General features: G+C 44.5%; 1 protein-coding gene across 10 annotated transcripts in view; it reads left to right on the forward strand.

Moving 5' to 3' along the window:
• The window catches only part of LOC137375477 (phospholipase D1-like), a 235373-nt gene that overhangs the window by 151781 nt on the left and 67436 nt on the right, over nt 1-16156 (forward strand). For all 10 annotated transcript variants that reach the window (XM_068042786.1, XM_068042781.1, XM_068042780.1 and 7 more), the window contains 5 exons: nt 251-334; nt 12671-12752; nt 13322-13432; nt 15136-15342; nt 15836-16046. In XM_068042786.1, coding sequence (XP_067898887.1) covers nt 251-334; nt 12671-12752; nt 13322-13432; nt 15136-15342; nt 15836-16046 — 695 coding nt within the window. The remainder of the gene's footprint in view (nt 1-250; nt 335-12670; nt 12753-13321; nt 13433-15135; nt 15343-15835; nt 16047-16156) is intronic.

The raw sequence follows: 16156 nt of genomic DNA on the forward strand, positions 1-16156 counted from the left end.
CCACTCAGGATAGGAAAGGGCTCTGATGAGGAGCCACCATGTTGAATTGTGCCTTTCATATTGTCATGAGCACAGTAAGAGCAGTACTGAGAACTCTGATCACTTTCAGCAGATCCTCTCGCTGACCCACTCCTCACCTTCCCACCCTCCTGCACCTACCCCCACTTCAGTGTGCTTCAAGTGTGTCTGAAGTATGATGAGCTGCTGTATAACTGCATGTTCTTTGATCCCTGTTTCACTTCATTCACAGGTACGTAAATGCTAAAGGCTATTTTGAAGATTTGGCGGATGCTTTGGATGATGCAAGAGAGGAAATATTCATCACAGACTGGTGGTATGTCGGGCATCACTTTGATCAATCGAGATGTGGTGGTTGTGTTTACTTTTAAATTATTTTAAAATTAATTTTCCCTCTTAGTTTGGGTTCTACCCTTCTACTGAAGGCTGGTTCATTTTGCATCAGAGCCTCTTGTTAAGAAGCAACAGAGAAAGAGCATCAACCAGAGTTTCAGCAGCTACCATTAAAACCTACCTCTTTGGCCAAGCTTTTGCTTGCTTGTCTTAATATAATAAATAGGAGCAGGAGTAGGTCATTCGGCCCCTCGTGCCTTCTCCACCATTCAATCAGATCATGTGTCAGGGGATCACAGATCATGAGGAAGTCTGTTCTCCGTCTCGGCCTTCAGCTTCCCACACCACTGCCTGGCCAGGCAGCAGTTCTTGGGTACCTGACAACAGGTTGGGGTGCAGGAAAGGGGGCGGGGAGAAAGCAAGTTGTAAATCATAACAGGTTTTGGATGAGGATGAAGTGGGATTCAAGAAGGTGCGTTAGGCAGGAACAACTGTCATCCTCGATGGTTTTAGCCACGGAGCTGGCCACAGCCTCCGTGACGGCCACTCCATGGGGGTGAGCACATGCAGCGTTGCCTGCTCCCTGCCCGTTAGCTGCTGCTGCCGCCAATGTGGGCCACCTTGTCCTGCAAGAAAGAGGGAAGTGTGTCTGTGAGTGTGGGTGCAATGTGTTTGGGTGATGTGCCTGCCACAGTTGAAGAGCTGGCAGTGTCTGCAACCTGTGAGATGTGAGTGTGCTAAATGTGTGAGAGTGAGGTGGAGCATATAAATGTGAGATTTGAGTGACGATTGGTAACAAATTGTTGGTAGACATAATTGTTAAAGCCCTGATCTGCTATTGTTGGATCTATAAGCACTTGTGGAATGTGTTCCCCACAGATCAATAGAACCTGGCTCTAGTTGCAAATGCTTAATCTCTGCACACTGCCTGATCTCTTAATTATACTTTTAAAAAGCATTCATTCCATTCATCTTCAGGAACATTATGTTTTGGCATGACATTCTTTTTCTTTTTTTTGTTAATGAGAAATATGCAGTCAGTTTCCGGTCAGGTTTACAATCAAGAGAAATGTTTGCAACCTATCTTTTTTTAATTAGAAACTGATTGATTTATTCTTTGATTCAGTATCAAGACGATTGTGGCTTGATCACACCCACCTCCCCACTCCTCACGATCCGGTGTGTGTCAGTTTAATTCACTGGATAGTGTGGACTTGAATTTAAATTCAAAATTAATCTGCGGAAACAATATTGGCCCAATTTTAACTGTGTGCAAATTGGTGGGTTTTGAACGGGTTAAAATCGGTCCCAATATTTCAGTGAGTGATAGTCAACCTATGGAGCGGACTTCCGAAGGAGATGGTGAAAGTAGACACTACTGATTCATTCAAATGGAAATTAAGATAGATTTCTTCATGTAGAAAACTACATTTTGGGATCCAGGAAATGAGTAAGTTGAGACATGACACGAGTTGAGTGTCGCAAGCCTGGGAGGAACAGATGACTTTATGGGTCCTAAAGCTCTCCACACTGCACTTGTTTTCAAACCTTTTCCCGATTTCCCTTTCCATTGTGGAATGGAATGAATGTGTACGATTTAGTGTTACAATTTCAGCTTCTCATAGGTTGGCTATCATCTGCAGATCCTTCCATCTTACTTCCAGTGATGTTATGATGATGAAGGAGATTCTCAGTCATTATGATCCAGAAGCTGCAATGCTTGTATATTCTGGGCTGCATTTTACATTCCTGCTGCTGAAATTGGTGGCAGGCGTAAATAATGGCGGTCTGCCTGCGTGGACCGCAAGTCGCAAAGCCACCGCGATATTAAACATGGCAGCTTATTTAAATGGCCGGCGCAAACCGTTTCCCCCCCCCACCCCCAACGTCACCAATCACGTGGAGGGGGTGGGTGGTCCGTCCCTGGTAATGCCGTCAGCTGCCTTTGCCCAGGCGCCGATGCCATTTTTAAAGGGCTTCAAACCCGATCGTTACATTTAAATATTTAAAGGAGAATGGATTTTAAAAAATTAAATTAATTGATCTTGCCCCTCTCCCACCCCCGCAACACCAATAGATTTAATTCCTTGTCCTCTTCCCCCCCACCCCACCAGCAAAATATTTACCTTGTGCTCCTGACCTTCCCCCCAAAGTTCATAAACTTTAAACTTTACACCTTCCCACCATCCCTTACACCAATGAAATGATTCTGATGCTGCTCCCCCCACACCCTGCACTGAAAAACTTACCTGCTCCCCCCCCTCCACACCATGTTCTGCCTTGGCTCCCCGGATGGGAATCCGAAGGCACGCAAGTCATAGAGTCATAGAGAGATACAGCACCGAAACAGGCCCTTCGGCCCAACGAGTCCGCACCGACCAGCAACCACTCATTTATACTAATCCTACATTAATCCTATTTTTCCCTCTCACCTCCCCACCCTCCCTCAATTCTCCTACTACCTACCTACACTAGGGGCAATTTTTACAATAGCCAATTTACCATCAACCCACAAGTCTTTTGGCCACCGGCACCAATATCACTCCAGGACGGACGGTGGGAGTGCGGCGGTCATCAATTCATTTGTTTACATTAATTAACATATTTAAATTGGGCTCCTATTGCCAAGCAGTGGAGGGCGTCACCACGAGGCCTCACCGCTGGCGGCAGCGTGGGGCCTGTGTCGAGGTCCGTGACGGGCCTCTCCCGAAGGCCCTATCCTGCCCCCGCACCAACCCCCCCTGCCATGACCCCTGACATCGAGGGGTCTGTAAATTTCAGTCCTCTTTCTTAGCAGCGATATGTAGCTGAGAGGGGAACATTCCTCCCTTGTATTAATCTGCTTGGAATTCATCATAACTTCACACAATGCCACCAAGTCCTCTTTGAAATGGTGGCAAATACAGCTTTCTGCACAACTTCATAAACTAAAACAGTTAGCTGTAGCTTTGCTCGGAGGCAGCCCACCTGGTTCTAAGGTGAGAAATTTGCAGTTTCACGGCCATTATAAATTTGAAGGCTTAATCTGGGCTGATAGTGCAGTTTGTGGAAGTGAGAGAGTTTTGTATCGTCAATGATCCCATCTTTCCATGAGCTGTTACACCGTACCTTGTCTGCCTGTTCACGTGGATGTAAAGGATTCCTTGCTATTATTTGAAATAAGATGAGGCAGAGGAGCAAAGGGATCTGGCGAGACAGACACACAAATTACTACAACGCAGTTTAATAAGATCATAAAAAACCAGCAAACAATGCACTGGGGTTCATTTCTAGAGAGACAGAACTGAATTTAGGGGAGGCAATAGCGTAGTGGTGATGTCACCGGACTAGTAATCCAGAGCTCAGGCTAATGCTCTGGGGGCAAGGGTTTGAATCCCGCCACAGCAGGTGGTGAAATTTGAATTCAATTAATAAATCTGGAATTAAAAACTCGTCCAAAGGTTAACCATGAAACCATTGTCAATTGTTGTAAAAACCCATCTGGTTCACTAATGCCCTTTAGGGAAGGAAATCTGCCATCCTTACCTGGTCTGGCCTACATGTGACATCAGACAAAAAAATGTGGTTGACTCTCAACTGCCCTCTGAAATGGCCTAGCAAGCCACTCAGTTCAAGGGCAATTAGGGATGGGTAATAAATGCTGGCCTAGCCAGCAATGCCCACATCCCACAAATGAATTTTTAAAAATTGCAGCAAAGTTATGGTAAATTTGTACAGAACTTTAGTTAGAGCTCACTTGCAGTACTGTGTACAGCTCTGGTCTCCAATTTATAAAACAGATACAGAGGCACTGGAAAAAGTGGAAAAAAATAATTACTAGGATGATACCAGAACTGAGAGGTTACACCTATCAGGAAAGTTTGAACAAGTCGGGGCTCTTTTCTCTAAAAGGGTGACCTGATAGAGGTCTTGAAAATTATGAAAGAAGGGGAGCAAGGACAATATCCACTTGGTTAGAGTTGAGAAGCAAGAAGGGATCGCACTACTAGGGGGGTATTCGATACGCCTCCAAATAGTGAGAGAGAGGGAGAGGAGTAAATATGCAGGGAAATCACAGAGATGTGCAAGAACTATAGAGTTGTGATATTAGGGGACTTTAATTTCCTAAAAATTAATTGGGATAATGTTAGAGTAAAGGATAAGGAGGGGGAGGAATTTCTGGAATGTGTTCAGGAGAACACCTTAATCAGTTTGTTCTCAGCCCGACTAGAAAAGAGGCATTGCTCGATCTGGTGCTCGGAAATGAGGTTGGCCAAATGGACCAACTTCCGCGGGCAGCACTTGGGTCAGACTGATATCATCGTATCATAAGGTTTAGACTCGTAGTGCAGAAAAGCAAGGAACAATATAAGGTAGATTGGAAGAGAGCTAATTTCAATGCGATGAGAAGGGATCTAGCCAGGGTAGAATGGAACCCAAGACTGACAGGAAATATTGTAACGGAGCAATGGTCTTTAAGGAAGAGATGCTTCGGGTACAGGCCAGGTACATTCCAACAAGGGTGAAAGGTAGGGGAACAAAAACCATGGCTCCTTGGATGACGAGAGCGAGAAAGATTATGATGAAACAAAAAAAGAGGGTGTATGATGCATGCCAGGTCACAGAGTCATAGAGTTATACAACACAGAAACAGGCCCTTCGGCCCTTCGTGTCCATGCCAGCCATCAAGCACCTACTTACTCTAATCCCATTTTCCAGCACTTGTATGCTATGGCATTTCAAGTGCTCATCTAAATACTTCTTAAATGTTGTGAGGGTTGCTGCCTCTACCACCCCTTCAGGCAGTGTGTTCCAGATTCCAAACATCCTCTGGGTGAAAGATTTTTTCCTCAAATCCCCTCTAAACTTCCTGCACCTTACCTTAAATCTATGCCCACTGGTGATTGACACCTCCGCTAAGGGAAAAAGTTTCTTCCTATCAATGCTCCTCATAATTTTGTATACCTCTATCAGGTCTCTCCTCAGCCTTCTCTGCTCTAAGGAAAACAACCCTAGCCTAACTAGTCTCCCTGCATAGCTGAAATTCTCCAATCCAGGCAACATCCTGGTGAATCTCCTCTGCACCCTCTCCAAGGTGAGAACCAGGCCAAATACAATAAGTTGAGAGGGGAGGTGAAGAGGAAAATAAGACTGGCAAAGAGAGAATATGAGAATAGAATGGCAGTTAACATAAAAGGGAACCCAAAAATCTTCTACTGACATGTAAATAGTAAATGGGTAGTAAGGGTGGAGTGGGCATTATGGACAGAGAGGGAAATATATGTTTAGAGGCACAGGACAAGTTAGAATACTGAATGAATACTCTGTATCAGTGTTTACTGAAGAAAAGGAATCTGACAAAATATCAGTAGAAGTGGAGAGAGTCGATAGGGTAAAAATTGAGAGTGAGGAGGTACTGGAAAGGCTGGCTATGACTAGGGTAGATAAATCACCTGGTCCGGATGGCTTGTATCCCAGGTTACTAAAGAAAGTGGGGGTGGAGATAGCAGAAGGACTTGCCACAATCTTCCAGTCTTCCCTAAATATAGAGGATATGCCAGAGGATTAGAGAGTGGCAAACGTGACACCCTTATTCAAGAAAGGATGTAAGGACAGTCATAGCAACTATAGGCCAGTTAGTTTAATGTCAATGGTGGGTAAGGATTTAGAAACAATAATCGGGAAAAAAATCAACACACACTTGGAGAGGTTTGGGTTAATTAAGGATAGCCAGCATGGATTTATAAAAGGAAGATCATGTTTGACAATCTAATTGAATTTTTTGATGAAGTAACAGAGAATGTTGATGAAGGGAATGTGATGGATGTTGTCTATATGGATTTTAAGAAAGTGTTTGATAAAGTACCACATAAAAGTCTGGTTAACAAAATTGAGGCTCATGGAATAGGAGAGTCAGTGTCCAATGGGATAAAAAAAATTGACTTAAGGACAGAAAGGAGCGAGTCATGGTAAATGTTTTTTAGACTGGAGGATAGTAGACAGTGGTTTTCCCCAAAGGTCAGTGCTAGGATTACTGCTTTTTTTTGTTAAATACAACTGACTTAGATCTTGGAATACAGAGTAGAATTTTAAAATTTGCCGATGATACCAAACTTGGAGGAGTGGCAAACAGTGAGGATGATATGAACCGCCTGCAACAGGACATAGATAGGCTAACAGAATGGGTAGAGAGGTGGCAGATGGAGTTTAATATTGACAAGTGTAAGTGATGCATTTTGGCAGAAGGGATAAGGGTGAGGCAATATAGATTTAATGGCACAGTTCTAAAGAGTGTACAGGAACAGAGGGACCTGGGGATGCATGTGCATCGATCTTTGAAGGTGACAGGACATATTGAGGGAGTGGATAGTAAAGCATATGGGATCTTGGGCTTCATTAATAGAGGCATAGAGTACAAAAGCGGGGAAGTTATGCTGAACCTTTATAAAGCTCTGGTTAGGCCCCAACAAGAGTATTGCGTCCAGTTGTGGTCACCACGCTTTAGGAAGGATATGAGGGTCCCTGGGAGTGTGCAGAGGAGATTTACCAGAATGATTCCAGGGATGGCTAGATTGGAGAAGCTGGGGTTGTTCTCCCTGGAGCAAAGGAGATTGAGGGGAGATTAGATAGAGGTGTACAAGATTATGACAGGCTTAGATAAGTTAGACAAGGAAAAACTGTTCCATTAACGGATGATACAAGGACTAGGGGACACAGATTGAAGATTTTGGGCAAGAGATGCAGGGGAAATATGAGGAAGAACTTTTTTATGCAGCGAGTGGTAATGAGCTGGAACTCGCTGCCTACGAGGGTGGTGGCAGTGGAGACAATCAATGACTTCAAAAGGAAATTGGATGGCTACTTGAAGGAAATAAACTTGCAGGGCTATGGGGATCGAGCGAGGGATTGGAACTGACTTGTTTACTCTGTGGAGAGCCGGCATGGACTCGATAGGCCGAATGGCCTCCTTCTCTGCCGTAAATGACTCTATGACTCTAATCTGATAGGGTAGACGTAGAGAAAATCTTTCCACTTGTGGGAGAGCACCAAACTGCAGGTCATAATGGTAAGACAATCAGTAATGAATCCAATAGGTAGGTAGTCCTGTTGTAGTTTATTTGCACTTGGCAAGCAGCTACCAGGGTGGCACAGTGGTGCAGTGGTTAGCACCGCAGCCTCACAACTCCAGGAACCCGGGTTCAGTTCTGGGTACTGCCTGTGCTGAGTTTGTCAAGTTCTCCCTGTGACCGCGTGGGTTTCCGCTGGGTGCTCTGGTTTCCTCCCACAGCCAAAGACTTGCAGGTTGATAGCTAAATTGGCCATTATAAATTGCCCCTAGTGGTGATAGGGGAATTGAGGGGATGTGGTAGGAATGTAGGATTTGTATAAATGGGTGGTTGATGGCCAGCACAGACCCAAAGGGCCTGTTTCAGTGCTGCATCTCGAAATAAAATAAATATTTTCCACATTACATTGAATGAATAGCCGCAGCTTTGGGTGATCAAGTTTTTCCAATGGTAGGTTGGCGCTTGCAGAAACATCCACAAGCTCCAATGTCACCAACAGACAATTTTCTGAGCTCTCTGTTGACTTCTTAAAAAGCGATGAAATCAGTGCTTGTTCGTTTTGCGTGTTTGTTTTCCGGCAGTGAAGTGTCGGATGCTCTCTTTCTGCTGCGATGGCTTTCGGAATCTAAGTGGTTCTGAACCGTTGCCCACCATGTGTGACCCAACGAAACATTGCAGCTTGTACAAACCATCATTCCACCATTGACATGCAGAATTTGGCTTCCAAATTCTTTCACTCAATGTGCTGCAGTCATGCTTGTGGCCGTTTTTGGTTTGCCCATTCTGGCATTCTCACTTGTCTGCTAATACTTGAGACTGCTTCTCTCAAACTGCACTTGAAGCCCTCCCTCATCTACCAATCAGCAAGGTGAGCCTTGTGTCAATGAATTAAACGCTTGATGTTCGCAAAATGGTCGATTTCACAGAGGACCCGAGATTTCACAGTCCACGAAGCATTTTTCACTGCTGCGAATTTGATCGGGCCCCACATTGGGAATTCAGGAGAAACATCTTGACCCAAAGAGTGGTTAGAAATGTGGAACTCACTATCACAGGGCCTGGTTGAGGTGAATAGCATAGGTGCATTTAAGAGAAAGCTAGATAAGTACAAGAAAGGAATGGAAGGAAATGTTGATAGGGTGAAATGAAATAGGATGGGAGGAGGCTTGTGTGGAACATAAACACTGCCATGGTGGGCCGAATGGCCTGTTTCTGTGCTGTTCATTCTCTGTAAGAATAAAGGATGCAAAATAACATAAATTTAATACTTGCTTTTAACAGACTAAAACTTCCCAAGGGGCTTCGTGAGGGAAAGAGATGAACCAAACAGTAGAGGATTTAGGAGATGGGCTGAACTGTATAGGGTTTAGGAGAATGACAAGCCAAAGGGAGTTAAAAGCTTAGGTTTTGAGGCAGGAAATAGCAAGGCATAGAGTTTATGTAGGGAGCCCCAGAGGTTGGGTACCAATGAACACCGCACAATCCTTGTGTGTACTGCCTCTCCCATACAATATGGACCCCTAGAAGGAAACATGGGACCCGCCATGTGACCATACCTGGTCAATGGTTGGAAACTCTAGTCCTAATTACTGCCAAATAATAGAGCACACCCTTCAACAGGTGTCCAGTAACATAGCATGAGTACAGCTTAGGAGCCTTGGGAGGAGGGTTTAACAACTTCCTCAAAAAGTGGTTGATAAGAGAGTCTGATAATAAGGGTAGATATAAATGTAAACAATGCAGAAGCATTTCTGTAGCAGTAATGTAATATTAGACAGTACATTTTGCAAGACTCAAAACCAAACCAAGTCTACCTGAGAACAATTAAGATTTGCAGCATGGAGGAGGAGGGGCCATTCGATCCATTGTGTCAGTGCCAACCCTTTTAGCTGATCCTCCTATACTATCTTTTCCAAAGCCCTGAATATTTCTCTGAGGCATAGGAAGATTGCAGTCTCTCGATACCTGCATTGTAAATGTAACCAACTGGGTGTTAAATCTTTCGGCCTCCGCGTCAGTGAAACTTGCCTTTAATCAATTTGCATGCTTTTTAAACGCTGAAAAGAAATTAAATCGCCTGAGAGTTAAAGTGCTTCTTTCAGTTCAAAGAATCTTTAATTTTCTTCACGATTAATGCTCTTCCAATACAATTGCATTGTCAGTAACTACCCAGTTAGAAACTTTGTGTCTCTGTCATTTTGTCTGCCAGATTTTTTTGCCAGTTTTTGGTTGTGGAGAGACAAGAGTAGCTGAGATTGTTCTCCTTTAGTGCAGAGAAAGATGACGGGGGATTAGAGCAGAGAAGGTTAAGGGGGGATTTGATAGAGATGTTCAAAATCATGAAGGGTTTTGACAGTAAATAAGGAGAAAGAGGAAGGTCGGTAACCAGATGACATATATTTAAGGTAATTGGCAAAAGAACCAAAGGGGAAATGAGGAGAATCTTTTTAACACAGTGAGTTGTTGTGATCTGGAATGCGCTGCCTGAAAGGGCAGTGGAAGCAAATTCAATAGGAACTTTCAAAAGGGGATTAGATAGATACTTGAGGAGCACAAAATCGCAGGGCTATTAAAGAAGAGCAGGGAAGTGCGACTAATTGAATAGTTCTAACAGCCAGCACACGTACGATGGACTGAATGGCCTCCTTCTCTGCTTTAAGACTCTATTCTATGATAGGTTGGATCTTTCATGTTTTAAGCATGGGATCACAGATTCCTCATCTGTGTCAGGGACAGAAAGTACAAATCTAAGAGCAAATCAGCAGATAAGGCTAAAGGTTACAAAAATAATAAAAGGACACTACTCAAGGCTCTGTATTTGAATGCACAGAGCTTTCGAAACAAAACAGATAAACCAATAGCACAAATAGAAATAAAGAAGTATGATCTGATAGCCATTGCAGAGACATGGCTGCAGGATGACATAGATTGGGACCTGAATATTGAAGGGTACATGACATTTAGGAAGGACAGGAAGCTAGGAAAAGGTGTAGAGGTCACTCTGTGAATTAATGATGGTATGAGAGGGATGACCTAAGTTCAGGAAACCAGGATGTGGAAGTGGTTAGGGTCGTGATGTGAAATGATAAAGGCAAGAAGTCACTTGTGGGAGTGGTGTACAGGCCCCCTAACAGTAATCACATGGTAGAGCAGGGTATAAAGGAAGAAATAATGGGAACTGGTCAGAAAGGTACTGTGATAATCATGGAAGATTTAATCTACATATAGACTGGAAAAATCAGATGGGCCAAGGTTACCTAGATGAGAAGTTTATAGAATGTTTGCAGGTTAGTTTCTTAGAACAGCACATCTGGAGCCAAACAGAGAGCAGGCTATACTCGACCTGGCATTGTACAACGAGATAGGATTAATTAATGGCCTCATAGTGAAGGCATCTCTAGGCAGCAGCGATCATAATATGCTTGAATTTTACAGTCCAGTTGAGGGAGAGAAGAATGGGTCTAAGACTAGTATTTTAAACTTAAATAAGGGCAATTATGAGGGCGTGAAAGCAGAGCTAGCTAAAGTGAACTGGCAAATTAGGTTAAGGGATAGGTCAATAGAGATGCAGTGGCAGACATTTAAGGGGATATTTCAGAATACACAGAATAGATACATTCCAACGAGAAAAAAAAATACAAGGGGAGGACCTGTGGTTACAAGAAAATGGTTAAAGATAGTATCAAACTTAAAGAAAAAAGCATATAATTGTGCTAAGATGGGAGGCAGATCAGAAGATTGGACAGAATATAAATAAAAAGCAAAGAATGACTAAAAGATTAATAAGGAGGGAAAAATCAGAGTATGAAAGAAAGCTAGCTAGAAATAGAAAAACAGATAGTATAAGTTTCTATAGATATTTTAAAAAGAAAAAGAGTTAACAAATTGAGTGTTGGTCCTATAGGAAGTGAGTCTGGGGAATTAATAAGGGAAAATAAGGAGATGATAGATTTTGCATCAATCTTCACTGTTGAGGACATAAGTAACATCACAGAGTTAGCTGTAAATCAGGAAATGGAAGGGAGGGAGGAACTCAAGAAAATTACAATCATCAGGGAAGTGGTACTGAACAAACTGTTGGAGCTGTGGGCTGACAAGTCCCCAGGTCCTGATGGACTTCATCCTAGAGTCTTAAAAGAAGGATGTAAATGCATTGGAAGCAGTTCAGAGAAGGTTTACTAGACTAATTCCTGGAATGGGCAGTCTGTCTTATGAGGAAAGGCTAGACAGGCTTGGTCTGTATCTGCTAGAGTTTAGAAGAGTAAGAGGTGATTTAAAACATGTAAGATCCTGAGGAGTCTTGACAGGATGGATGTGGAAAGGATGTTTCCTCTTGTGGGAAAATCTCAAACGAGGAATCACTGTTTAAAAATAAAGGGTCGCCCATTTTCGACAGATGAGGAGACATTTTTTCTCTGAGCGGGTCGTGAATCTTTGGAATTCTCTTCCTCAAAAGGCAGTGGAAGCAGAGTCTTTAAATATTTTGAAGGGGGAGGTTGATAGATTCTTGATAAACAAGGGGGTGAAAGGTCATCGGGGTAGGGGGGAGTCGAAGTTACAATCAGAGCAGCCATGATCTTATCGAATGGCGGAGCAGGCTCGAGGGGCCGAGTGGCCACTCCTGCTTTTAATTCGGAGGTTCCTTTTTCCGTAGTTACTCCAGTCCCACACCAATGTAGTTGACTCTTTATTCCTTCTGAAGCAAGCCATTCTATTGCTACAAGGAGAAGGCCTACTAGTTTCTAAGGACCATGAGGGAGGGGCAGTAAATGTTGCCCTGCCAGTGCTGCTAATATCCCGAGAATAGGGCGCAGTACTTAGCACCGCAGCCTCACAGCTCCAGGGACCCGGGTTCGATTCTGGGTTCCGCCTGTGCGGAGTCTGCAAGTTCTCTCTGTGACCGTGTGGTTTTTTGCTGGGTACTCTGGTTTCCTCCCACAGCCAAAGACTTGCAAGTGATAGGTAAATTGGCCATTGTAAATTGCCCCTAGTGTAGGTAGGTGGTAGGGAATATGGGATTACTGTAGGGTTAGTATAAATGGGTGGTTGTTGGTCGGCACAGACTCGGTGGGCCGAAGGGCCTGTTTCAGTGCTGTATAAATAAAAACAATCCACCAGGAGAGGAAAAGAGAATGGTTGAGAAAATACTCCCGCTATTGGAAGCCTGTGTTATCAGGGGACAGTTCCAGGTCTGAAGTGAAATTCTGGAACGGAAGGGGTTAGAAGTATCAGTAACTATTTAATGCTCTTCTGTTCTTTGACTTGGAGCATAGGCTGAGTCCAGAAATCTTTCTCAAGAGGCCCGTGGTGGAAGGGAATCACTGGAGGCTGGACTACGTACTCAAACGCAAAGCTGTGAGTTCTTCTGTCCCATGTCCGTGCACACACATTTTAGGGCCGGTCCCAGGGTACTGCCCACGGATCTCCATCGCCTGCTGTAATGGCACTGGAGCATTGGAGTGGCAGGACTACTGTCTGTCCCTTAACCTTTCTCCTCCCTGCCCCTCAAAACCACATTCCAGGGTCAGGGTAATGTCCATCATGGAGGACAGGCTCTGTGCTCATTACCTTCTCTATTGGGTGTCAGTCATGGCCATTGAGACTGAAGTTATGTGTTCAAGCCCCACTTCAGTGATTTGAACCCATAATCTAGGTTGACAGTCTTGGTGCCCTCACTGAGGGAGTGCTGCAATGCCAGAGGTACTGTTTTTCAGATATGCCATTAAACCAAGGCCCTGTCTGCCTTTTCAGGTGGACATAATAATTTCAAAGAAGAGCAGGGGCATTCTCCTGGTATCCTGGCCAATATTAATTCCTCAATCAACATCAATATGCTGTATGATTCCATCTGAATCTTGTGATGTTCTGCAAGGGTTGAAGTGAGGCCAGTTTGAATCTACTTTCCTTCCTTCCTGTCACGGCAGGAACAAGGGGTGAAGATTTTCGTGATTCTCTACAAAGAGCTGGAACTTACCCTTGGTATCAACAGTGAATACAGCAAGCGAACTCTAATGCATCTTCATCCCAACATTAAGGTGCGTTGCCTTCAACTGACAGTAGAATACAGGCACGTCTGCCCATGCTTTGTCTTTGTAAAGCGCTCAACAGGTATTGTAAATCAAAGACACATCAAAGTACAGAGAGTTTCCAGGGCAGAAACAGGACATTCGGCCCATCTGCTTCTTGTCGGTGTTTTTGCTCCATGAGCCTCCTCCCATCCTACTTCATCTCACCCTATCAGCATATCCTTCTATTTCTGTCTCCCTCATGTGTTTATCCAGCTTCCCCTTAAATGTATCGATGCTATTCACCTCAACCACTCCCTGTGCTCATGGGTTTTACAATTCTAACAACTCTCTGGGGAAAGCAGTCTCTCCTGAATTCCCTATTGGATTAATTACTGACTATTTTATATGTATGACCCCTGTTCTGGTCTTGCCTGCAACTGGAAATATCTTCCCCACGTCTATCTTATCAAACCCTTTCATAATCTTAAAGACCTCTATCAGGTCGCCCCTCAATCTTCCTTTTTCTAGAGAAAAGAGCCCCAGCCTATTCAATCTTTCCTGACAGTTATTCCCTCACAATTCTGGTGTCATCCTTGTGACTCATTATTACATCTTTCATAAGTGTCTCTGTATCCTTATTGTAACATAAGGAGGGGCCACAAGAAATGGTTTGTAAGGGGAATTTTAATGATCCTGCATTCTCCGTGGAAACTGTGTTGGAAAGGATAGCAGTACAGTGTCAATCCTCTGAACTCACTCCCTTCAAGTATGACTGCCTCCCGGAACTGCCTACTTCTACCTTCGTAACATCACCTGACTCAGCCCATCTGTTGCAGAAACTCTCATTCATGCCTTTAGGCCAACGCTCTCCTAGCTGGCCTCCCATCTCCCACCATCCGTAAATTTAAGCCCATTCAAAACTCTGATGCCAGTGTCCTAACTTGCACCACGTCCAACTCACCCATCCCTTACATAGGCGCCTGGTCCGGCAGCAACTTGATTTAAAAATTCTTATCCTCATTTTCAAATCCCTTTATGGTCTTTCCCCCCCCCCCCCCCCACCCCCCTCCCTATTTCTGTAATCTCCTCCAGCCCTGCAACCTCCGAGATATCTGTGCTCCTCCAAATCTGGCCTCTTCTGCTTTCCCATTTCCTTCACTCCACCATTGGTGGCCGTGCTTTCAGCTGCTTGGGCCCTAAGTTCTAGAATTCCCTCCCTAAACCTCTCCGCCTCTCTCTCCCTTAAAACCTGCCTCTTTGACCAAGTCTTTGGTCAATATCTCCTTAAAAATATTTCCTCAAAACTAATATCTTCTTTTGTGGCTCAGTGTCAAATTTTGTTTGATATCGCGACTGTGAAGCACCTTGGGATATTTTACCACATTAAAGGCACTATATAAATGCAAGTTGTTGTTGAATTTGTCCTCCCGCCCATAATTCTGTTTTCGTCCCAGCTGCTTGCTCTTAGCCGGGAGCAGAGCTTCACGAATGAATTTGGAGATCCAAATATTGCAGAATTTGCCTCCACTAATGGATAATCCAGATTGCAGGTTAATGAAATCCCAAAGTGTTCTCCTGCAGGTGAAGCTCTTCCCAGTGTTCCTAGTGAACTCCATCTGGATCGAGTTTCCCACACCAGGCCGAGCGGCAAAATAGAGATAATGTTAATCAGTTCCCGGGATGTGTACTGACCTGTTGCTGTTCTGTGCTGTGGGTTCTTTATCTCTCAGGTGATGAGACACCCGGACCACGTATCATCCTCTGTGTACCTGTGGGCTCACCACGAGAAGATTGTGGTCATTGACCAATCGGTTGCATTTGTTGGTGGCATTGACTTGGCATACGGGAGGTGGGACGATCATGAACACCGGCTGACCGATGTGGGCAGCGTCTCGCGGAACACATGCTCTCCATCTGTTGCAACAAACAACCAAACAGTAAGGACTGCATTGATCTGTATTTCCTTCACCACTTGAGTAGCTCAAGCTATGCTGACCAGGTTAGTCCCAGTCTCCAGCCCTGGCCTGTGATGAGTGTGTGTGTGCAGGTGTCTGTGTGTGTGAATGTGCGTGTGCACATGTATGAGTTTGTGTGTGGATGAGGATAGGATTGGACTCGGTATGTAAGCTCACATGGGTGAAGAACATAAACACAAGGGATCTACCAGAGATCTGGCTGTCACTCAGGGACCCTTCCCCATGTGTGCCAACACCCACGGGAAAGACGGGAGGGGAAAGGATTGGAGCCCAAAAAAAAGACATTCACCCAATTCTCTGCTGCTTAAAATGTCCGCAGAATGAGTCTGATTGGTGCCAAACTACTCGGCGTCCACCGGTCCTTCATTGTTGCAGGGAAATAAGGGCCTCAAGTCTTCCATGGCCCCCATTTAATACGGTTGGGCACTCACAGAATTCATTGCTATCTTCGCAGCCAGTCACCATGCCCAGTGAGGTTGAGGAAGCACCGAGGAACACAGCAAAGGTGACACTCGAAAGGTGCGCGGATGAGGTGGACTCGTCCAGGATGAAAGGTATAGGCAAGTCTAAAAGGTCCTTTCCAGTCTTAAACCTAGTCAAACAGCTGCAACGACAGAACCTGGAGGACAGTGACAGCGTGAGCAGCATCGACAGCACAGATCATGGTAAGTGCTTCAATCGGGTGAGGTTGTGTAGAGGCTCCTTATCTTTTTCTATCATTCTTTGGAGTGTGGGCATATTGACCATCCCTAATTCGCCTTGAGAAGGTAGTGCA

The sequence above is a fragment of the Heterodontus francisci genome, chromosome 11, assembly GCF_036365525.1.
Source record: "Heterodontus francisci isolate sHetFra1 chromosome 11, sHetFra1.hap1, whole genome shotgun sequence".
NCBI lineage: Eukaryota > Metazoa > Chordata > Chondrichthyes > Heterodontiformes > Heterodontidae > Heterodontus > Heterodontus francisci.